General features: G+C 41.0%; 1 protein-coding gene across 1 annotated transcript in view; it reads left to right on the forward strand.

Moving 5' to 3' along the window:
* The window catches only part of MYO16 (myosin XVI), a 622320-nt gene that overhangs the window by 416027 nt on the left and 181582 nt on the right, over positions 1-24711 (forward strand). The window contains exons 18-21 of the mRNA XM_074983196.1: positions 2183-2300; positions 3397-3468; positions 4038-4179; positions 22366-22438. Of these exons, the coding sequence (XP_074839297.1) occupies positions 2183-2300; positions 3397-3468; positions 4038-4179; positions 22366-22438 (405 nt within the window). The remainder of the gene's footprint in view (positions 1-2182; positions 2301-3396; positions 3469-4037; positions 4180-22365; positions 22439-24711) is intronic.

Raw genomic sequence — 24711 nt, forward strand, 5'->3', positions numbered from 1 at the left:
GGAAGTACACCTACAGAGATCTCTGATCTTTCTAGCTGCAGTGAACAGATAAGAGTTACAGATACAATGGGTTATCTTTTAGAAGAACTACATGAATATTTCTAATTAATTCTCATAATCATTTTGTGAGACAGGTCACTATTTATTAATATTCCCATTTTAAAGATGGGCAATCAGCACCATCCTCAGCACTCAGATGCCACCCTCATGGGAGTTGTCACCCCGGGGTTACCCACATTTCATCACAGTGGATGGGATGCATATTGTCACCCAGGCCCCAGAGCACAGCTCCAGAGGGTACATCAACAGAAAGGAGTACCACACTGTGATGCTCCAGGCCCTTGTGGACTCCCATGGACTCTGCATGGGCTGGTAGGGCTGAGCCAATGAAGCCTGGGTCTTCCAAAGCTCCTGGCTCAGGCGCAGGATGGCAAAGGGAATCTACATCCCCCTGCAAGAGGTCCCTGTCAGGGATGCAACTATGCCCCCTCCATAGTGGCCGACATTGCCTACCCTTGGCACCCATGGTTCAAGTGGCTCTACGTGGGACACATAGACCCGAGATGGGACCTTTTTAATGCCTGTCTGGACTGAGCCCATAACAGCATCAAGCATGCCTTTGGATGCCTGAAGGGGTGCTTTCAGTGCCTCTTGACACACCTGGAGGTCAGCCTCCACCACATGCTTGCCGTGGTGGGGGCATGCTATCCTCCCCACAATATCGTGGAGAGCCAGCATGAGACCCCTATGCAGGGGTGGGCTGCTGAGGCTGGGCCCAGCTACAAGCAGCTGGCCACTGTCCTGTGTCACCAGCTGCATACATAGTTTGGGGTATAAAATTTGGATCAGGTGCATAAGAGATCTATGTCTACCCCCAGAGCATCTGCAAACTTTTTGTATCCAATAGCAAGTTATGTATATTCTCTGTGCCTAATTTACCCAATCTGAAAAATAGCAGTAATGATATATGCCAACTTCTAGAAGATTTCCTCGCTATGCTATAAAGAAATTATTCAGGTTGTTCCTGTACGAGTTAAGAATACAAGTTACAACCTTGCCATTTTCCAGGGAGATTTTAGTACAAGAGTCAGCAAAAGGGAGAATCACTTCTCCCAGCTTTGTTGTTTCTCCAAAAGGTTGGAAAGCTGTCTGAGGTCAATTACAAAAAATTATAGATTTCTGTGTAGTTGTTTGCATAGCTCATTCAGTCTCTGCTGCAGAAGAGGTACAGGCTAAATGTTACAGCTTGTGTCTATTTTGGCCCTCAATCTCAAAGAATAGTTAATGTCTGTGAAGGAAAGCACATGTGTAAGTCTTAGCATGTTTGCGAGCTAAAAATTAATGTAAGAATTATTTCAGGTAAAACTTATCAAATAATGTTATGATCAGTTAACCTTTCTAAGTAATGCAGTGTAGCTCTCTCAAATAAATAAGACATCTTGCATAAATTAAATCCAATGTGCTATATAATATAGGGCTTTGACTGCAAGGCTGGTTTCTAGACTTTTGTTCTGGAACTTTTTTTTTCAATTTATGATTCACAATAATGTTTTTATAATGGAAAACTGTTATTGTTTTCTTGTACTATGATTTGCTTAATTTTAAAAACATTTTTACAAAAATCACAGATATTATATCTAGAAAATTGCAACCAAATGTGAGTGTCTTCCAAAGTTATGAACACCTGCAAATAGGATATCATAATGGAATTAACAAACAAAAAATTCAACTGTAGCTTTCACTCCTGGGAATCTGGTTTAATTTAAAACTGGACTGTTTAACTGTGAATATGATTGGCTAAAATAAAAACGCTATTCAAAGATGTAGAAGTGATCAATGTTAGACTTCTCATTAGGCAAAAAATGCATATTTCTTGCAAAAATATATACTTCCATTAAAGACATTTTATTATTTCTTCATGATAGTCTAAGTACATTTCTTGTCAGCTAACTTTATTTACATAAGTGCAAAAGTAAAAGCATAAGACATTTCTTGTTGTTTTTTATGTTGTTTTGGCCATGGTATGACATCAAAATCCTAAATCCTCACATAATAATTATTTTTGTTTAGTTTAACAAATGCCACTTCTGTTTATTTATCGCACATGCATTTGATGTAAGCATCTTTTTTCAGTAGTATGCCCAGCTGAACTCTTCCTTATATTTGTGTGTAAAACATGCAGGAGGTGGAGAACCTATTTGTAATTCTCTCAGCAATTCTGCATCTTGGAGATATTCAGTTTACTGCTCTGACAGATGCTGAGACAGCATTTGTGTCAGACCTGCAGCTACTGGAACGAGGTCAGTAGAACTTGATCTTCTAGTATTGCCTACTTTGACTCTTTCGGTATGGTGATTTCACTGATTCACCAATAGATGGAAACAGTGTTGCAGGCAAACAGAGATATGAAGACATAAATTTCGGGGGAAACACTATACCGGACTGACTCTTATGCAATAGAAACTACAGATGTTTATTAGAATAAGCAAAATGCTATTGTGTCAAATTATCAAATTCAATGTTACACACAATGGTGCCATTTGCCAAAAGAAATTGTACTGTGTACTTTGTGTGTGTGTGTGTGTATGTGTGTGTGCGCGCGCGCATATAGTGTTTTGTATTTTGTTTTTTGGTGTTTTTTGTTTGTTTGTTTTTTCTTTTTTTTGAAAGAATCAGAGGAACCAGTACTCAGATGGCTCCCAGCCTCTTACCACCACCTGCGTCCCTGTCCCCAGGCCAGTGTTCCTGTGGCTGGGGCTGCTGGCAGGACTCCACATTCCAGCTGCCTCCCAGGGCTGGCAGGGTCCCCGCCACCACTCACTTGGGGATCCCGCAGCTGGGCTGCCAAGTACTGATAAGTACATAAGTAGTGGCACAAAAAAAGCACTCTTTGTGTGTGTGTGTGTGTGTGTGTGTGTGTGTGTATATTTTTGGGTACATGTCAACAGCTAAGTAATTTGCATTGAATAGAATTCCTTACATTCAGAAATCCTTGCCTTAAAAGCTTCTCTTGCTTTGAAGTTGCCCTGTTGGTCGCTTACAAATCTCCTCAAAGTGGCTTATGAATGCAGATTGCCAATAATCAGCATACCTTAACTCTAACGCGAAAGAGTTCCTGCCAAACCTGAGGGAAAGTTCTATGTAATCTGTATGACTGAAAAAAGCTGTAATTTAATATACAGATACATTCAAACTTTACAAAGTCCTGATTATAGTAAGCCTATTTTACGTGTTCATTTGTTTTGATTATTGCTATAACAGCTTGCTCTGCATTAGTGTGTAGGGGTTTTTTTCCACTGTTTGAAAAATGGCATTGAAAGAAAAATCTGTTTATGTATTAAAATACAGTAATTGAACACATGCTCATCTCTTTTCAAAGTAACTCTTTTCTTTTAGTGGCAGGAATGTTGCAAGTATCGCCAGATGAACTTGCTTCAGCCTTAACAACTGATGTTCAGTATTTCAAAGGTACTTTTTTTCTAAGCCCACATTCTAATAAATCAGATTTGGTGGCTTTTAAATAATTCTGGTGTTTGTCAGAGCTAAAATAGTTGATTTTTCCCTCACTTTAATAAACCAATAAAGAGATTCTCAAGGAAGAGATCAAATTGGGATAACAGCAACCTTTTGTAACATGGAGCTTGGCAAAAGCTCACAGGCTGACACTGATAGACTTGAACTGTGATGAACCTTGCACAAGTATCACAAGGTCAAATACCAGGTCCTCGTTCTAAAATCAATGTCAGCAGGAGTATCCTTAAGAAATTTTATTCAGGTAAATTGTCTGAAACAAGAAAGAACCTTGTTTATCACACAAATATTTCTTTTTTTGTCTCTGTTTCCTCCTGAGAATTTTCCAGGTATGTCAGCGAAAGCTTTTTGGTAGTTGATTCACTAGGTTTTTCTTCATAGATAGTACCCAACAGGGGTATGGGAAATAGGAAATGTGAAGAGGTTGGACAGAATTATTATGATGAAAAATATTTTAAAATGCACTTTATAATGTTTTCTTCTCCTTTTCGTGTTTACTTTCTTAGGAGATATGATCACAAGGAGACACACTGTAGAAATTGCAGAATTTTACCGAGATCTCTTGGCTAAGTCACTCTATAGTTGTTTGTTTAGTTTTTTAGTGAACACAATCAACTACTACCTCCAAAATCAATATGAGACCATCAGGTAGGTGCGCAGGTGCTAACTAATCCCATTGGTAATCTTACATGTTGATGCCCTATTAAAAAATCCAGGGTATAAAAGATACATGATGTCATGTAACCATCATTAAAGCACTTCATTATGGCATGCCAGTTATGCTTAGTGATGTTACTGATCATTCCTGGAGCATTCCAAATCATTCACCGGTTGACGGAAAAATGTATGTGCAAGTTTGTATGCAAATTAATTTAGAAACAAACAAAAAAAAGTGAGGTGATTATTTCTACACCAGTGTCTAATATTCATATGTCTAGATAATGAGTTGCATAGCAACCAAATACTGTAACTGCTCTAAATTGTGTTCAGAGTTGCACAGTTCTGATGTTATATTGTGCTTTAGGTTAGTAGGCATGTTTTTTGCATATCATGGGTATTAGTCTGTATAGTCTTCTGTAATGATGTATAAATAACAAGTCCTGTGCCACCCTGGAATCTAACACATTTATTAGGCCATGAGCCATGAAAGCTCATGACCTAATAAATGTGTTACTCTTGAAGGTACCCAGGACTTCTTGTTATTTGTGAAACTACAGAATATCATGGCTAGCTCTGAGACCATGATGGTGCATGATGCTATTATTTTTTAAAAGCTGGCATTATGTCAGGTATGGTATTTAACAGGTTGTAGTCTGGGTGGCATGTTGTTGATGCAAAGCTTACCTACTGTTCTGCTCAATATCTCATGACATAGGCAGGTCATTAAAAATTCAGCTTAAAAGCCACATGATTTAATGTTAAATATGGGTAAATTTCACTTCCCTTTGAATGAAATTGCATGAGTATTTTCTCCTGTCTGTAGCTAATCATGTGCTAAACTCAAACAAATTGCCATCTGACATGGTTTCTTGGAAAACATGAATGCCTGTTTAAATGCATTAATCGAGCAACTGAGAAAAACAAAAAAAATCTCATCAGAATTCAGACAGAAGACTAAAATGAGAATGTAATGTGTTTTTGTCTTAATTAGGATTCAAAATATCATATGCACACTGATAAATGCTGGCTTTTGTCTACATACCAAATACATGCTGGTCTGACATTATTCACAAGTGGTAAACCACAAGTGAAATCTGTGGGTTGTCTTTATCACGTCCAACAATCCCTTTATACCACAGTCAGAGAAGCTGTGTGGCCACATATTTAACAAAAATATAATTTTAGAATTGTTAGGGTTTTTGTTTTTTAATCCCTCAATTTGTAAAGCCACTGAGCCAAAAACCACATTTGCTCTGAACTTCTTACAAACAGTCTTTAATGTCATAAAAGGGCTTTAAAGATACTGTAGCTGGGCATCAGGAATTCCTTCACTATAAAGGGCTTCCATGGCTACAGTAGAGCTGTGTGCTCAGCTCTGTGCCAGTGCAGTGGACGTACTAAAAGCATTCCCAGGTGGAAAGTGTATTTGCCTGGGGTGTTCCTGTTGGACCTCCCTTTTAGAGCCACATGCAACTGGGCTCAAGTTAGAGCAACTTCGAGTTACTCTGTCTGTACCAGAAGTTGAAGTTTTCCTTTATCTGTTCATGGTGAGGGAGGGAGGTGAGTGTGGCTGAGAGCTATATTTCACCCTTTCCTCCTTTCTGTGCTTCTTGAGCCATAATTGGGCCCATTCTGCCTTACACTATCTAACTATGCAACAGAGGTGTGATTCCCTTGCTTGTGTACACGTGTTGCACTAGGCCTTATTGACCTAGCTCACATATAATTGTTTCTAAAAGTTGGACAACCTTAATTAAAGCAGCGTGACCTATTCACACTAAAGTAGGTAAGGTAGTTGAAGATTCTCAGAGGTTTAGACACTTATAAATTGTCTTGGTGGAGCTGGGCAGAATGCAGGCAAAGTAATCAAAAATATAAAATAAATGTAAATTATACATACACCTGCAATTTATGAATCCACTTTTCCTCAGTTACACAGGCCAATCCCATTGAATTCCACTAGTTTACAATGATATAATTTGGAATAAGATTTGGCCCAAAGTACATTTCAAAGTCCTTTTAACAAGACTTCATAGACAATAAAGTTACATGCTAATATGCTAGACATGTCTGGTTCAATATATTGGAAATCAGAGTGCATTACTAAAAAACCTAGGACTTCATTTTATTTATGGAATTACTACAATTCAATCATTAATATTGATTTTTTTAAATTTACTATGAAACAGCTAGTTGCTGGTTCACAAGTGAAGAAAAACTGGTCATTGCCATTCGATCAAGACTGGGATGGAAGCTTACTGAACAGATGCAAGAACATAGCCATCTAGGTGCAAAATGGATAAAAGTCAGAATCTGACAAACACATGAATTAATAATACCAGTTAAATCCATGTACAGCTCCAGTTTTAATGACTATTTACAGACAGAGTTATTATTCACTTTCAGGAAAATTGAGCTTGTTCATACAAGTTGTGTCTACACTAGCAAGTGCATTCAGAAAACGTGCCCCTCTTTCAAAAGAGAGCACGGAGTGTCTGCAGACAAAATACATTCTTTCGAAAGAAAATCGGGAATGTGGTACAGCTTTCAAAAGTGCTTCTCTGGTCCCATATTAGGAAGAGCTCATGGTGGGGAGACAGAGAGGGGTGTATGTGTGGGGGTGGGCGTGCGGGGGGTGACTATGGGTGAGAGTCATTGAGGCCCATAATCAGATCTCTCATGGAAGGCCCCCCTAATATAGATCCCATCCCAATGGGCCTGGCGAATCAGGGCAGCGGCCAGCTGGTCATAGACAGGGCCAGACTCAGCCACCCATCCCTGCACAAACGCCTTGCCCTCCACGATATTGTGCAGGGTGTAGCAGGCACCCACCACATGGGGAATGTTCTGCAGCCAGACCTCCAGGTGCATGAGGAGGCACCTGAACTAATCCTACAGGCACCCAAAGGCTCGTTTGACCACATTGCAGGACTGGTTGAGCTGGGTGTTAATATGCTCCTGGTGGGGATCTGGGTGGCCAGTGTAGGGCCTTATTAGTCATGGCTGCCGGGGGTAGGCGGCAGCCACCACCATGTACGTGGGCATGGTGACATCTCCAATTGGCAATTTCCACTAGCGGATATATGTCCCAGCCACCATGTGCCAGCAGAAGACAGCGTTCTGGAACAAATGGGTGTCATGCGTCTAGCCTGCCCAGCACGTGTAGATGTCCATGAACTGGCCCTTTGAGTCCAACAGTGTCCGGAGCACTACCTTTGCAGTTTATGTAGTGGTCGGTGCTGCGTTCCTGGACACAGAAGAGGATATGCGTCCTGTCCAGGGCACCGAAGCAGTTTGGTAATCTGACCACAGCAAATCGTGTGACAGCTGTCTCCAGATCCCCCCCACAGATGACCCTGTGGAGCAGCATGGCATTGATCATGCAGATGACCTGCATGCACTCTCATGAAAGTTTGATGGGGTGTGCCTGACCCCCTCCCCCATAGCCCTCTGCTGCCAATGGTCCCCCTTGCCCAGAAGCCCCCTCCCCATCCTTGTGGCAGGCGTGTGACCCAAGCACGCCTTCCCTCCATGAGGACAGCCCTGACAATGGCCTTGCCCACCCTGACCTGATGCCCCACAGACTGGTAGCTGCCTGAGGTGGCCAGCTTGCACACAGTGATGGTGACCTGCTTCTCAAGGATGAAGGTGGGTTGCATGTGGGTGTCATGGTGTCTGAGGGTGGGGGCAAGCTAGTGGCAGAGCTCCAGGAAGGCCCACTTGCTCATCCTGAGATTCTGGAGCCATCTGGCATTGTTCTACTCCCCCGACACCAGCTGCCTCTCACCAGTTGGAGCTGCTGGGGTGGCTCCAGAGCCACCAAGGCATTTGTGGGAGTGCCAGCAGGATCCCTGCTAGACGAGCTCTGGGGCCCTGGTGGGGGGCTTGCCCCCAGTAGGAGGTGGAGGGCAGCTGCAGCTACTGTGGCCAGCTGCTCGACGATGGTGTCCGGGAGGGACAGCTCTCAGAGTGCAGGTAGGTCCTGGGGATCCATTTGGCTGTGCACTGACAGTCTGGTCCCTGCACAGGCTCTGCAGTGCTTGTGGCACCTCAGCAGGCCTCAGTGTGTACAGGTGAGAGGTGTTTAGGAGGAGTCCTTTAAATGAGCAGCTGGCTGCAACCCCTGGAAGGGCTTGTCAGCCATGCAACCCTGTCTGTGGCGTTTTCTGTTCTGTTCTTTTGAAAGAGGGCTTGTAGCTGTGTGGACACTCTCTTTTGAAAGAGCGGAAGGGTCTTTCAAAAGAGGGGATCTATGGACAAAGAGGCTTGATCCACTTTTTGTGTAGACATGCTCTTTTGAAAGATGATCTTCTGGGGAATGTCTTCTGGAAGCTTGTCTTTTGAAAGAGCACTGTAATATAGACATAGCTACAGACTGATATGCAATGTTGTCTAATTAAAGTGCCAATTTTTATATTAACCAGCAATATCATGACCACTAATACAAGTCTAGGCCGGCTACAAGGTACTTCCATGTTTACAGCTTTGTCTGTCCTCTGTAAGCAGAACACTATGATCGGAGATGGATCTTGTGTGGTTAGGGTTCTAAAATTTGAGAAAATAACGCCAAATTCTTGTCCATGCTTATAATTGTTAAAAAATAATAAGTAACTATTTTAGTTTCAAGTACATTAGATGCTTTTGTGCCAGGTATAGGTTGAACCTGTCTAGTCTCGCACACTCAGAATCTAACGGAATGCTGAACGAGAGAATTTGCCGGACCATGGGAGGCCAATATTACCTAGCACATTACCAACACTTCCACTTCTTATTGGGCTCTTAGAAGACATTTAGGACCAAAATACAGCTAAATAACAGCACAGAACACTGAGAGCCAAGACTGGTGGGTGTAAACAAACTTTATGGGACCACAGGAAACTTGGCCACACCCATGATAAGTGGTCATCCTGCTAACTAAAAACATGCCAAATTACGGATGTTGCCAGCTGGGAGAGTGCCAGACTAGAGAGGTTCAACCTGTACTGTATTTTACAAACCCTCTGCATATGTTTTTTAATACCTTGTATTGCTAAGGTTTATTGTATTGCTGACAACTTTGCTGATTATGAGCTATGAATAACAGAGCCTTAAACAAATATTATTGACTGTTGCAATTTAAATGATTTGATTATCTTTTGGCAGTGTCAGGTGTAGGACATCTGAGATTAGTATCACTATATTGTACTGTGATGCATCAGGAAGTCCTGGTACATAGCTGAAAGGGTGCGTCTTCACAGAGTATTAGCAATGCCGCAAAAGGCTCAGGAGTTGTTTACCTTTTCCAACTGATGGAAAAATAGTGAATTGGATAAGTTTGGTTTGGAAAATCTAGGTTTTTTTGCCTGTCCTTTCTAACTATGTCCCTAATAAAGTAGCAGGTACTATGTCCATTGTAATTTGTTAGCAAAAGAAAAAGTCTCACAAATTCATGACCTGAAGAGGGAGCTACTCACAATGTATTTGAGGAACTGCTGACTAGCAAATGAAGTTAGCTTTTGGGTCTGGCTTTGTATCCATGTTGTCAAGTCAGCTGTCGGCAATTTCCTTTTCAAATATAATCTACTGAATATTTCTGAAATCATATTTAGTATCTTTCATCAGTGTAATTTTTATTCACAGTAAAGTCATTTCAACTATTGACAGAATGTAGCAGTGGAAACATTTATTTTGGCACAAGGAGAATTACTGGAAGTCCCATTTGCAAATTCCTTTAAATGCATTATGGATCATTTGAGTTCCAATAAAATCATATGCAAGATTGTTTTGAGGCATCTAGCTCTCACCCTTAGACAATGAATCAGTAGGATTTTTCTTCTTCTTGACTAAAACCTTTATTAATATGTCACTGAGAACAGCAATAACAGGGAGACATGGAGGGGGAACCTTAAGGAAAATGAAGCAACATTCTACCATATGATTTGGAAAATAAAAATCCGTAGTACAAGAAGGGGCATAATGCCATTTTTGAGCTTTTAAGTCAGTATATATTGTTTTATTATGCAATTTACTCATAATAGGGATAAAAACGATATTTTAAACGGCTGAACAAATTTATCCTTTCATGAGCTGGAAGAGTTAGCCCTTGATAGTAGTGAGTGAGCTCTCAAAGGTTTTGAATCAACTTGAGTACAGTGGTTGAAGAAAATATTCTACATCCCAGTGATAGTCATGCAAGTACCTGCAGCAGCATCAAGTGCTGAGACCATGATTACTTCGTCCTTCCCCATTCCTCATATCCAACTTGAATAAACTAATCAGGCTTTGGAAGACTGAGAGAACAGAGAAGTTAGTGCCTCAGTATCTCACACTAATCCTGCCCCATCAACATTTAATTTATGTTTTAACAATCAGTACAGACCTCGCTAAACTGCTTTTCTGGCAATGGATCTGTATGAATGTAAGCCTACATTAAGCCTGAGCCATCTATGGTTTTCCAATTGAGTTTGGATATTAGCATGAGCAGCAGGCCCAAAGAATGTTTTAAAAAATGATAAAAGCATGAGAAAAGAGTTGTTTGCGCTGAATTTATAATCATCCTTAAATTACCAGAGTTATCTTGTTTAAGGTTTGGGCTGAGGTAATCTGAATAAAGAAAACATGGTTACTTGGGTACTGGGTACAATAATTAATTAGTTATATACATCGTACCATAATGTGTCTTCCAGGCCTGCTAATGTATTTTGACCTTTTCTTATAACTGCATTGTTGCAAGGATATACATTAAAAGTATATCCTTTTAATACTTAATATTAATAATATTAACTTAATAATAACTTAATAATATAATACTTTTAATACTTTTAATGTATATACATTTTATATACATACATACATACATACATACATATATATACTTTTAATGTAGATTGATAGATAGATGCTTATATTGGCATAATGGCCTTTGCACTAATACAGAAGTGCATATGTGGAAATAGAATTATGGTAAATCTTGTTAAAGTTAGTAGGAAAATTATTTCCAACATGTTGCATGCTGTGAATCTTGGAAAAGTGAAAAGTCTAATAAGACCCTGAGTTTAAGTACAGGTGCCTGCAGAAAGGAAGGTTAGTTACTTATCATATCCTCATGATAGTTCCCCATTGTAAATCAGTATCACTTCTACTTTATCCAGGTCAAACCTGAACTAGCTGCTTTTCATCCGGGTCACTATCAGATGTTGAAGGAGCAGGAAGAGGACTATGTCTAGGTCTGATCACAGAATCACACTGAATCCCGGAATCATAGGGCTGGAAGGGACCTCAGGAGGTCATCTAGTCCAGCCCCCTACTTCAAGCGGGATCAACCCCCACTAAGTCATCCCAGCCAGGACCTTGTCAACCGGGACTTAAAAACCTCGAGGGATGGAGAATCCACCACCTCTCTAGACAATGCATTCCAATGCTTCACCACCCTCCTGGTGAAGTAGTTTTTTGTAATATCTAGCCTACACCTCTCCCTCTTCAACTTCAGACTGTTACTCCTTGTTCTGCCATCTGACTCCACTGAGAACAGTTTCTCACCCTCCTCTTTAGAAATGCCCTTCAGTAAGTCGAAGGCTGCTGTTAAATCACCTCTAAGTCTTGTCTTCTGTAAACTAAACAAGCCCAAATGCCTCAGCCTATCTCCATAGGTCTTGTGCTCCAGCCCCTTAATCATTTTTGTTGCCCTCCACTGAACCTGCACCAGCACATCCACATCTTTTTATACTTGGGGGCCCAAAACTGGACACAATATTCCAGATGTGGCCTCACCAGTGCCAAATAGAGGGGAGTAACTACTTCTCTAGTTCTGCTCAAAATGCTCTTCCTAATGCACCCTAGTATGCTGTTAACCTTCTTGGCTACAAGGGCACACTGTTTACTCATATTCAGCCTTTCATCCACTATAACCCCTAGGTCCCTTTCCATTGTCCTGCTGCTTAGCCAGTCAGTCTGCAGCCTATAACACTGCTTGGGATTCTTCTGCCCCAGGTGCAGAACTCTACACTTCTCCCTGTTGAAACGCATCAGATTTCTTTTGGCCCAATCCTCCAATTTATGCAGGTCACTCTGGATTCTCTCTCTGCCCTCCAATATATGTACCTCTCCCCCTAGTTTTGTGTCATCCAGAAACTTGCTGAGGGTGCAACCCAGTCCCTCATCCAGGTCATTCGTAAAGATGTTGAACAACACCGGCCCCAGAACTGAGCCTTGTGGCACTCCACTTGAAACCAACCACCATCCAGATATTGAGCCATTGACCACTACCTGTTTGGCCCGACCTTCAAGCCAGCTTTCTATCCATCTTACAGTCCGAGCATCCAAACCATATTTCCTTAATTTATGGACTAGAATGTTGTGGGAGACCGTATCAAGAGCTTTGCTGAAATCAAGGTATATCACATTCACTGACTTCCCCATATCCACAGAGCCTGTTACCTCATCATAGAAGCTAATCAGATTGGTCAGGCAAGACTTGCCCCTGGTGAATCCATGTTGGCTACTTTTGATCACTTTCCCCTCTTCCTAGTGGTCCAAAATGGATTCCTTGAGGATCCCCTCCATTATTTCCCAGGGACTGAGGTAAGGCTGACCAGTCTATAGTTCCCTGGATTGTCTTTCTCACCTTTTTTAAAGATGAGCACTACGTTTGCCTTTTTCCAGTCATCCAGGATCTCTCCTGATCTCCAAGAATCTTCAAAGATAATGGCCAAAGGTTCAGCAATGACATCTGCCAATTCCCTCAGTACCCTCAGGTGCATTAAATCCAGACCCATGGATTTGTGTACATCTAGTTTTTCCAGATAGCTCTTAACTTGTTCCTTCCCCACAAATGGCTACCCTCTGGCTTCCCATACTGCATTGTCTAGGACTGTCGTGTGGGAGTTGACTTTGTCCATGAAGACTGAAGCAAAAAAAGCATTGAATACTTCAGCTTTTCCTATGTCCTCTGTCACTAGGTTACCTCCCTCATCCAGTAATGGCCCCACACCTTCTCTGATAACCTGTTTATTGTTAACATGCCTGTAGAAACCCTTCTCTGATGAAGAGGTGTAAAGCTGAGTGCCAACATAGGGGTGACGTGTTGAGCCATAGCACCTCACAGTCTCACCTAATTGATTTACAAATGGGATGGGATGTTATGTCTGAACTCTACAGACTTCCATAGCTGGCAACCTTCATGAGCGGAATAAATAGTCACTCAGTATTAATATGTAAGATCACTCCAAAATGATGGCAGAACTATTGTAAGGGAATTCTGTCCATCTCTCCCAATTCCACAATGCCAAGACTAGCAAATAGATCAAGGGCACCTCATAATTACTGGTGTGATATCTATCAGGATAATATCAGTCAGGAAGACTGGTATCGATCATCTGCTTTTATGTTGTTTATTTTCAGTGTAGCTTTTCAGTCCATGAAAGCACAAGGTGCTGCTGGTGTAAGAGGAATTTTATAGAAAATCCATTCTGAAAAAAAGCCCAAATGGGAGATGTTTCAGAACGTAATAGCTGAGGTATAATTTTTAAATTGAAACCTCAAAACAGATATGGTTCTGATCTAGTTCATATTTTAATCAATTCCCAAATTATGGCACAGGGAGTTTGAAAAATTCTTTCAATATCTACTATAGATATTAGAGAGTTTATCTGAGAAAGAACGGTAAGAGCTAGGACCACCAAACTTGATATATTGCTTCCCCTTATTGTAATTCAAAACAATGTGAGGGTTTGGTGTACCAGGAAAATGTGATGTGTCTGGAATGGGATTGCTTCTCATAAAACTATACAGAAATGAGATAGAAACACCAAATCAAGTGCAGGGCTCAAAACAGACATAACTAAGTGTACACTGAAAGAGACTGAACCAAGATGAACCGGAAAAATAGGATGAAACTGGAAAAGAATTGCTTCTCAATAAACCCTACAGAAAATAGATAAAATGGAGAAATTTGATGTAAAGCTCTATTTTGGCACAACTAACTAAATGCTTAAGGACTGAAAATTGGTAGAAAATGTAATTGGAAATGCAATTGACTATAGCCCTCTTAAAACTTAGCAAATGATAAGAGTGCATAGGGATGAAGAAAAAATACACTTAATGGAACATCCATTTTTTAAAAAATCTAAAAAAAGTTTCCAGATTTCACAATCCTGCTCACATCGCCTTTTGCCAGTCGCTGCAGGGCTTAAGTTTAGGAGAGTAGTATACAGTGGAAGGTTCCTGTGCGTGACTCCTTTTAATGTGGGTGGACTGTTGCGTTGCAGTCACCACACAGTTCTTGACAGATAGAAAACTCAGATCCAGGTGCATGGAATCCATGACAGTTGGGAGTCTTCTGTCCACTGCAGCCTTAATTTACCTTCACAGCCATTGTAGCATTACCTTTGCTATCCTCCACCTGTTCTACCATTGAGGACTTTTAATATCATTCTTTCTGTGGACCCCCGCCTTGTTCTTGCCACCATGGGTGCTCCCTATGGCATTGCTCTTGCGTTCATTGGAACACACAAGCCCACTCACCACGACAAGATGATAATCCGGAGGGTAGGGATAGTGGTACATTTTAAATGAATTTCAGATCTCTCCAAAATCCAAATACAGAGTGAACCTTTCTAGTCTGGTTCTCTCTAGTCTGACATTATTTTAGTTAGCTGGTTGACCGCTTGTCATCGGTGCAGCCAAGGTTACTGTGGTCCCATAAAATTTGTTCACAGCCACCAGTCCTGACTCACTGGCTACGTCTACACTAGCCAAAAACTTCAAAATGGCCATGCTAATGACCATTTCGAAGTTTACTAATGAAGTGCTGAAATACATATTCAGCGCCTTATTAGCATGCAGGCAGCCGTGGCACTTCGAAATTGACACAGCTCATCCAGACGGGGCTCCTTTTCAGAAGGACCCCAGGTACTTCGAAATTCCATTATTCCTATGAGCAGATAGGAATAAGGGACTTCGAAGTAGCCAGGGGACTTTCGAAAAGGAGCCCCGTCTGGATGAGCCGTGCGGTGGTGAGTCACGTCAATTTCGAAGTGCTGCGGCTCCCTGCATGCTAATGAGGCGCTGAATATGTATTTCAGCACTTCATTAGTAAACTTTGAAATGGTCATTAGCATGGCCATTTTGAAGTTTTTGGCTAGTGTACACATGGCCTCAGTGTTCTGTGCTGTTTTTTAGCTGTAATTTACCACTCAGTGTCTTCTAAGAGCCCAGTAGAGGTATTGGTAATCTGCTAGACAGTATTTCCTGAGGTTTGGAAATTCTCTGATTTGGAACTGGTCAAATCCCAAGGGTGCTGGACTAGAGAGGTTCATTCTGTACAAACACTTCTCTCTTACCTTCACTAAACATGGCCTTGTAATATAGAGCACTTTTCTTATGGAAGAAAAGAAGTCTTTATGCCCAGTATTTGTATACTGTGTTATTGGTTTTACTTCTCATTAAGTTTGAAAGGCTCAGTATTTTTACTAAGTGTCAATATTGGTGACCAATCCTTATTAAAAACTAAAGTAAAAAATACTTTTTGAGGAAAAAAAATAATATGTGTCCTTTGCGATTTCTGGTGGCATTATCCTTGATTTGTAAACGTAAGAGAACAGATCCTTCTACTTTGCTTTGGAAATCTCTGTTATGATTAATTAAAGAAAAGCAATTTTGTTGGAATTAACATGATTGACAGCTGAGCAGAAACATATATCCCTGTGTTCTCTTAGTGGGAAAAATTCTAATAGTGGAATAAGGACACACACACACACACACAACTGTAGTGAAGTAATTTATAGCCAGCCATAAAATACTTTAAATTGTTTAATACATTGGCTGTTGAAATGTAATGGGCAAAAAGTTACCAGTGATTATCACTGATTTTTTAGTCAAAACCATTGTACTGTCTTTACTGTGTGGTGACAGGAAAATAGGCTTATGTGTGGGGGTGCAGATATTCTGATACCTCCTTGAGGACACAAAGGCTGGGACTCACAAGTAGAGCTAAGTAAATTCTTTTTAAAAAACATTTTTTTTCCTGTCAGAGAATATTTTGCCCAAACCAACATGTTTCATGGAACTGCATCCATTTGGACAAATTTTTTGTCAAGAATAGCCAGTATCCCAATGGGTAGGGTATTCATCTGTGATGTGGAAGAAATAGTTTCTACGTTGGAACTAAACTAATTACACAACCCTGACATTTTTTTGTAAAACAAAATGATTGATCGTTTCCAGCCAGAGCTAACTTTTGAAGATATATTGTGTCAGTCAGACTGCAAGATGACTTGGTATATGTTTTAGTGGTTTTCAAATATATCCAAATATAAGTACAAGATGATTTACTAAAACTATGATGTTCCAGACAGCAGGCCTCACTCAAGTCACTTTTTTCTTTCAGTACAGTGCCTCAGATGAGGAAATGTCAATCATTATTATGCACACCCACAGCCAGCCCGTTTCATCTGCTTGGTGATTGTGTCTCTTTTCTGTATGATTTTATGAGCAGCAGTTCCATTCCAGGCACATCCCATTTTCCTAGCACAACTGAAATCTTACCTTGCTTTAAGTGATGATAAGAGGAAGACACATACCAAATTTGGTGGTCTAAGCTCTTACCATTTAGGAGGATTCTTGAACAGACAAATTCTCTCAACTGTATGGTAGATAGTTGTCTATAGGGTTCATTGTTGAAACCCCTAGCAATAAGGTGCATTTAGGACAATATTGTGTCTAGGTTAACTGAGGGAAAGTCATAGGTGAACCCATCATTTGCAAATATTGAAAAGGAAAATCAGAGGATGTTTGCCAATCCTCAAATAACGTTGGCATTCTGATGGCCATCCAATTTTAAAATGTGTTTACTAATATGATAGCATGCTAAGTATGTAAGAGAATAGACAGCATTTTCAAGGAGCATGGGAAGTGTTCTTTTTAAAAAAATGACTAAGATCCAAATTCTGCCCTCCTTTAAGTGGGTGTAATTCTCTTCAGGTTCAATTTCAACCCACACTGTTTACTGTTAGAACTTATAAATACATGTAAAGTATAAAAATTAGGAATAACTCACCTACTGGCAATCTTGAAAATTCAGGGAGCACAAAGTTGGTATAGCTTTGCTTAATTGGATACTTGAGTCATGAATCTATGAGACAGAATCTTACCTTTTTAAGCAAAAACTTTAAATGGGTTGCAGCATGTGAAGTGTAGCCAGTAATATTTCTGCTTTTTGGTAAAGAAATTCCCTATAGGCCAGTTGACCTTATGATAACCTCTCCTGCCCAGCAAAGTCAGTCTGGTCTAGATTTATTATGCATCTCTTTGCCCTGTCATTTGAGAATACGGTCAGTCCTGCAATGATTAGCAGAGTTAATGCTAGTATTTAACTATTTTCTTCAACTTTGGGGGTATGACATCTGAGAAGAACTTTCAAAAATGCCCTTGCTTATCTCTGAGGAGGTCTTAGAATAGGCAGAATATCAGCAAGGATGTTTTATGAAATGTGAGTGTGCCAAGGTGAGGAAAGGCTGTTTTGAAATTCAGGACAAGTTCCTTACTAGGTATGAATGGATGCTGCTGAACTGACTTCAGTAGAAGTACACCAATTGAGGATTTAGTATTTGACACCTTATTTTTTGACTCAGTATATTTAATTAACGGAGATGATATGCATGGCTGACAGGTAGCTCTATGTGAGCACCCTCTTGTACAGAGAAAGGACATGTCTGTCCTCCTGAAGCTCAAATGCTAATCATGAAGACAAAGCCCAAGTAAGAGGGACAGCTGTTGAATGTGGAAGTAACCTGATGTTTCCCACCTAAAACCCGCACTTTCAAATGTTTTGGTAGGTGAAAATAGCCACCTCACAGACTTTTCAGACTTTTCTGAATGCCCAGTGGCTTTGGCAGTTGAACTGGGCAGATGAAGGTAAGAAACACAAACAGGAGGAGTGGTTTCAGAGGGGTGCTCATGTTAGTTTGTTTCAGCAAAAACAACAAGGAGTCAGGTGGCGCCTTAAAGAGTAAAATCATGGAGTGACCTAGAAGCCTATTTTGTCTGACTCAGGGAATATTTCTAGCATACCACTGAACAACACATTGACCCACAGAAATAACACCCTGGCCCATCCTACCAAGAAGAAGGATTCCGTGTGGACTCCATTAGTGGTTGAAACAGCTGAGTGGACTTCTACATAGAGTGCTTCTGCTGATGTCCACAGGCTGGAATGTGAACAAGGAACATCGCTTGCCCATACCCTCAGCCATAAGAATGAAATTCTATCCACAGCCTCAGACACAACTCTGAAACTATAATCGAAGGAGCTGACAATGGAGGTGTTGTAGTCATCATGAGAAAGTCAGATTATGAATGGGAGGCTGCTAGACAACTCTCCAACACCACATTCCACAGGCCACTATCCTCTGATTCCACTGAGGATTAGCAAAACAAAACAAAATAAAACAAAACAAACCATCCACACACCCACACACACAAACCAAAAACAAGCCTTCACCATCTGTTCAAGAAAATGCCTAAAGAACCACAGGAACAAATCTTTTCAGACACAACCTAGACGCCCAGCCAGGGATATTTTATGGATGTTCTATCTACTACCAAAGATCCATGAACCTGGAAATCTGGATGGCCCATTATCTCAGCCATTGACACTCTTACAGCAGGCTTATCTGTCTTTGTAAACTCTTTCCTCAGATTTTATGCTACCAGCACTACCACCTACCTTTGAGACACCACTGACGTGAGGAAACTGTAATCCCTTGGTGAACTTCCTGAAAACACCATCCTGGTCACTGTGGCTGTAGAAGCTCTCTTTGTCAGTATTCCACACAAGGGTGGACTATACACTGTCAGGAATTGTATCTCCAGTAATGTCACAGCACAACTGGTTGCTGAAATTTGTGTCTTTGTTGTTACCATTTGGGGTGATGTATACCTTCAAGTCAGCAGCATGGCCAGGGTACCAGCGTGGCCCTACAGTATGACAACACTTTTATGGCTGACTTCGAACAATGATTCCTCAACTGTCATCCCCAAGTGTCCCTCCTCTTCTAGCCCTACGTTGATGACATCTTCATCATCTGGACTCAAGTAAAGGAAGCCCTTGAAGAATTCCACAAGGATTTCAATAATTTCCACCCCACAATCAATTGCAGCCTGGACCAATCCACACAAGAGATTCATTTCCTGGACACTACAGTGCAAATAAGTAATGGTCACCACTCTACGCCAGAAACCTACTGACCTCAATACTTACCTACACGCCTCCATCTTTCATCCAGAACATATCACACAAGCCATTTTCTACAGCCAAGCCCTAAGATACAACCACATTTGCGTCAGTTCCTCAGATAAAAATCCTGTATGTGTTTGTTTCTGTCAAGCATTTTTAAAAATACACTACCTACCTGGAGAAGTCACCTACTACAGGAAAGATCCATCAAGAAAAGCAACAGACTGCCACTACCAATTACCTACAGCCTTCAGCTAAAACCTACCCCACATATCATCAAGGATATACAACCTATCCTAGATGACCATCCCTTACTTCTTGGAGGCAGGCCAGTCCTCACTTACAGGCAGACCCTTAATCTGAGACAAATATCGCTGATATCACACCCCACAAAAAAATCCCAGGAACCAGTCCTTGAAACAAACCTCATTGCCAGCTTTGTCCACACATCTAGCAGAGTGACACCATCACAGGATGTAAGCACATCAGTCATATCATCAAAGGTTTATTCACCTGCACATCTACTAAAGTAATACATGCAATTGTGTGCCAGCAATGCTTCTCTGCCATGTATATTGTACCAACCAAACTGTCTCTATGCAAATAATAAATGGACACTAATCAGACATTAAGAATGGTAACATACAAAAATCAGTGGGTGAGCACTTTAACCTCCCTGGACACACAGTTATTGATTTGCAAGTTACCATTCTTAGGCCGAAAAAGAAAAAGAAAGACGTTCAAAATCAGATTACAATGCAAAACTGCTGAGATGGAATTCATATTCAAATTTAACACCATCAGAAGAGGTTTATATAGAGACATGGAATGGCTGTCTCAACACAACAGTAATTTCCCCTTCAAGTACTCTCACCTTCCTATCATTTGTTGGAGGTGAGTCACAGCCACTCTGGTTTAATTAGCACATATGTTCTACTCCCATCTCTGCGTCCCTTCCCTTTGTTCTTTTCTCTTCAAGTGTGTGAAGAAGTGAGTTGTATCTCACAAAAGCCTATGCCCTAATAAATGTCTTAGTCTTTAAAGTACCACTGGACTCCTTGGCCGTGTCTACACTAGCCAAAAACTTCGAAATGGCCACGCAAATGTCCATTTTGAAGTTTACTAATGAAGGGCTGAAATACGTATTCAGCACTTCATTAGCATGCGGGCGGCCGCAGCACTTCAAAATTGATGCGGCTCGTCACCACGCCGCCCATCCAGACGGGGCTCTTTTTCGAAAGGACCCCGCCTACTTCAAAGTCCCCTTATTCCCATCTGCTCATAGGAATAAGGGGACTTCGAAGTAGCCGGGGTCCTTTCGAAAAGGAGCCCCATCTGGATGAGCCACGCGGTGGTGAGCCACGTCAATTTCGAAGTGCCGCAGCCTCCCGCATGCTAATGAAGCCCTGAATATGTATTTCAGCCCTTCATTAGTAAACTTCAAAATGGCCATTTGCATGGCCATTTCAAAGTTTTTGGCTAGTGTAGACATGGCCTAAGAGATACTTACAGCCAGGTTTAGAGCAACTCTTTTCACTGAAAGGTAGAAAGTGGCTGCGGTAGCCCAACTAAGTGAGCTGGGTACATCATGAAGCTACTGCAGAAACGGACAATAAAGATAAGAATTCCAAAGCTTGGAGCAGAGATGGCCTTCCTCTCAGGCTCTGTGAGCCTCAGGGGACTTCTTTGATCCCCCTGAGACATAGGGCATAGAAAGATTTTAGCTTATTCCTGAATCCATCCAGTACTTCTATATTGTGATGAGATAAAGGAAGCTGACCTGAAGAAATCATGTTCTCTGTTCCAGACAGATTACCTGCAATGTGGCATTGATGCTCTTGTGTCTTTTCCAAAGACCATGAGGAACACTATTGACATCAGCTTAGTTCTGTTTTATGTTGCCACATACAGCTGCTGGGTACTTTCCTGGCAATTTGGAGGTTTGCTTGATAGATAGATAGATAAAAGCTATGTTTGCACTAGAAAGTTTTGTCGACAAAACCCCAGTTTTGTCAACAAAACTTGCAGAATGTCCACACTAAAAATGTGTTCAGTTGACATACTGTTGACAGAACTTGGCACTTTTGCTGACAGCCTTCTGCCTCTGCTCTATGATACAGAACACCTTTTCTTGATAGAATCTGTCGAAAAAACAGCCAGGTGAACACTCCAGGTAACCCTCTGCCAACAGACAGGGCTTCTGGATCACCGGGCAGCTCTGTCTGCTGTGCTTCTGGCTGGCTGTTGTGTTGAAAGAGCAGTCAGACAGTCCAGCAGCTCTCTGTTGACAGCGTGAATCAACAGAGCAATCCACTTTTGTGTGTGGCTGTGATCTGTTGACAGCAGTTTCGTTGGAAGATCTCTTCCGACAGTAACTTCAGTTGACATTGCTGTAGTGTAGACATAACCATAGATGTAAATGGTGATATCAGTGTCTAGATCTGTGCTGTTGAGCTTTCTCATTGTCACAGTCACTAGCACCAGCCTAAAATCTTGTTGGTTTGGGTAAGTTTCACTCTTGTCTGAGCTCACACGAAATAAGTACGGATGTTTTTGAAAAATTCTGCTGAAAAATGAATGCTTGCGCTTTCCTGCTAGTTACCCATCTCACATCTGAGGTATTAGATGAGGTTCTGAATGTTTGAAAACATTGGTGTTAGGGTAAAAAGCAGAACATTTTCTGACTTATTTTATTTTATATTTAAATGGCTACAGTTGAAATTTCTTAGCGCTCTGGAAAGTTAATAGTCCTTTTGCAAGATGGATTATGGGTAGAGGTGCTGGTGAGGCAAGTCAGTGTAATTTTTCACAAGGCTTTACCATATGTGTGGTGTGCTTATGTACACTTTACTATCTTGTAGTGTGTGAAGTATTTGCATCCCAAAATAGAACTTATATGGATAGGTGTAATACATTTTTCACTTGCTTGAATACCTGTAACCTGTATTATCTTGTTGTTTCAGTAACCAGATATTTGAAATTGGTATATTGGATATCTTTGGGTTTGAAGAATTTCAAAAGAATACATATGAGCAGGTAAGTTGCTTTATTTTGCTGGATTGGTTACAAGTATAAATGCTGATTACCAGATGTGCCTTTTTTTTTAAGCCAAAACAAGTATTTGTACCAACTGAAAACAGTCACACATGGGAGAAAAATGTTGCTCTTAAAATAAATTATTCACATTCTGCCATTGTCGTTCTGAATTAAAATTCAGTCTTTGCAGAGTTAGTAATCATTTAAAAAGTATCTAGGAAGCATCTAGTCTAATTGCTTGGGAGAACAATAGTATATGCTTTGAAAAATATTCTCAGAGACGTACTCATTGTTGTCTGGCTTCTTACTTCTAGAGGTGATACTTCAAGTAGGTCAGTGAATGGGAGAATAGTAGACTGGATTAGAAGTAAGATCAAGAGGTCAGCCAATGCTTTGGATAAATAATAGAGTGAAAATATTGCATTATGCTCAGTGCTGCTACTGGCAGATTCACCTTTATGACATTACAGCATGTGGCTTTTTAAAAAGCTGAATTAAAACCATTGACAAGAAATTAATCTAGCATTCTGTATGCTTGAAAATTTATTTAAAATCAAACACTTTTTTGAAAATTGTACAAGTGAATGTTCACCTTTTTGGATCCAAAGATTTTCAAAACTGAATGTTTTACAAAGCATAATGTCCTCTGCTCACAGAACTCAAAGCAATTGTCTGTTATTGTTCAGTGGTTCATTGTGTACTGAAGCAGAGAAGGAAAATCAAAGTAGCAGGAAGGAAAGTGACTTCGGTAGCAGCAAAAGCCAAAAGTTTATTATGCCATGAAAGCAGTCGAAATGTAGAGGTTGTGCTCTTCCCCAATAAATTCTTTATCTGATAGGTGGCTCAACTTTCTCTCCAGCTCTTTGATTTCCTCCAATCTATCTTCTGGATAGCTCATACTGTCCTCCTTCCTCCATTGTCTGTACTCTCTTCTGGCCAGCTTTGTGAGATGGAAGGGGGAGTCATGACTTGACCTACTTCCCACCCTTCCCCGACCTCTAGATGGCATATTTGGACTCAGCATACCTTGGAGAGTATTAAGAAAGAGTTCCTGGGCTTCTCTAAGTGCAAGGATTGCAACTCCCATTAATCCTTGTGCAGAGAGGTCCTTCCTACTCCTTTCTTTCTCCCCTGCTGGAATCTGGCCCTTAACCTTTATTTGTGAGAACACACCATAATATTAAGTCAAAAGGACATGTGCAGTATTCAAATTAAAAGGAGACATAATCTTAAAGAAATTTTAATAAACATCAGTGATACATTGATTAAATAACCTGCATATTAATTTATAATTTCTAAATAAGATTATATATATTAAATTTTATTACGTATAACATTATTTTAATTTGTAACATTTAAATATTCCAGGCTATTGCTTTTTTCATACACAATACACACACTTCAGTCATTTAAGAATACGACACCCAGCTAGCTTTTTTCAACCCAAGTAATGATTTTTAGGTGTTGTATTTTCTGCTTGTTGTACAATGGACATAAAATGTAGAAACTATCCTGGTACACAGGAGCCTAAATAACTGTGCTTACTAAATACACATACCAGACAAGCCCTTACCATGTATGCCCTGCTTTCCCAGAGAGGCACTGACAGTTTTAGATGCTGTCCTGCATCCGGGATCCCAGCTATCACCCTGGGCCAGCCCTGTGCCCAATGGCTCCATTGCCAGCTCTAGTGTCCCAGCCACCAGCTCCTAACCCAGGAGGCCCCCCTCTGCCACTGCCTGAGGTCCCAGCTGCTGATCCTTCTGTCATTGCCTGGGGTCTGGGTGGCCTGTGCTGCTGGCTGTGGGTCCTGGCCGTAGGCCACCAGGCTTCAACCCTGGTGACATGCTGAGGCTCTGTTGCTGCCTCCAGATGTGGCCCCAGCTTGGGACAATGAGTAGCATTATTATGGTAAGGGGTGGGGTGGGGTGCAGCTCCTCACCCCTAGCCTAAAAACCTGTTTCAGTACTAATGTCTTTGGTAGGGGAGGAGGCCCAGAGGCTAGCTTGGAAATGTATGTAGTGGGAAGAGTATCTTCTCTACCTGTACAGCTGGTGGAAAATGGGGCCGGCTTCTGTTACCCACTGTTATGGGCACCTGCCTCACTTTCCACAAAAGATGAGGGGTCAAGGAGCCCACCTTATTGCTCTGGTCTCAATCTAACTGTTAAAATTAACAATATGTTGCTAAATCATATACAAAATTTAAGCAGCTATTGTCAAACAGGTTTTGTCTGAAGATGTATCATATGCCTGGGTAAATGGGAGTGGGAC

This window comes from Carettochelys insculpta, chromosome 1 (genome assembly GCF_033958435.1).
Source record: "Carettochelys insculpta isolate YL-2023 chromosome 1, ASM3395843v1, whole genome shotgun sequence".
In the NCBI taxonomy this organism is placed as follows: domain Eukaryota; kingdom Metazoa; phylum Chordata; order Testudines; family Carettochelyidae; genus Carettochelys; species Carettochelys insculpta.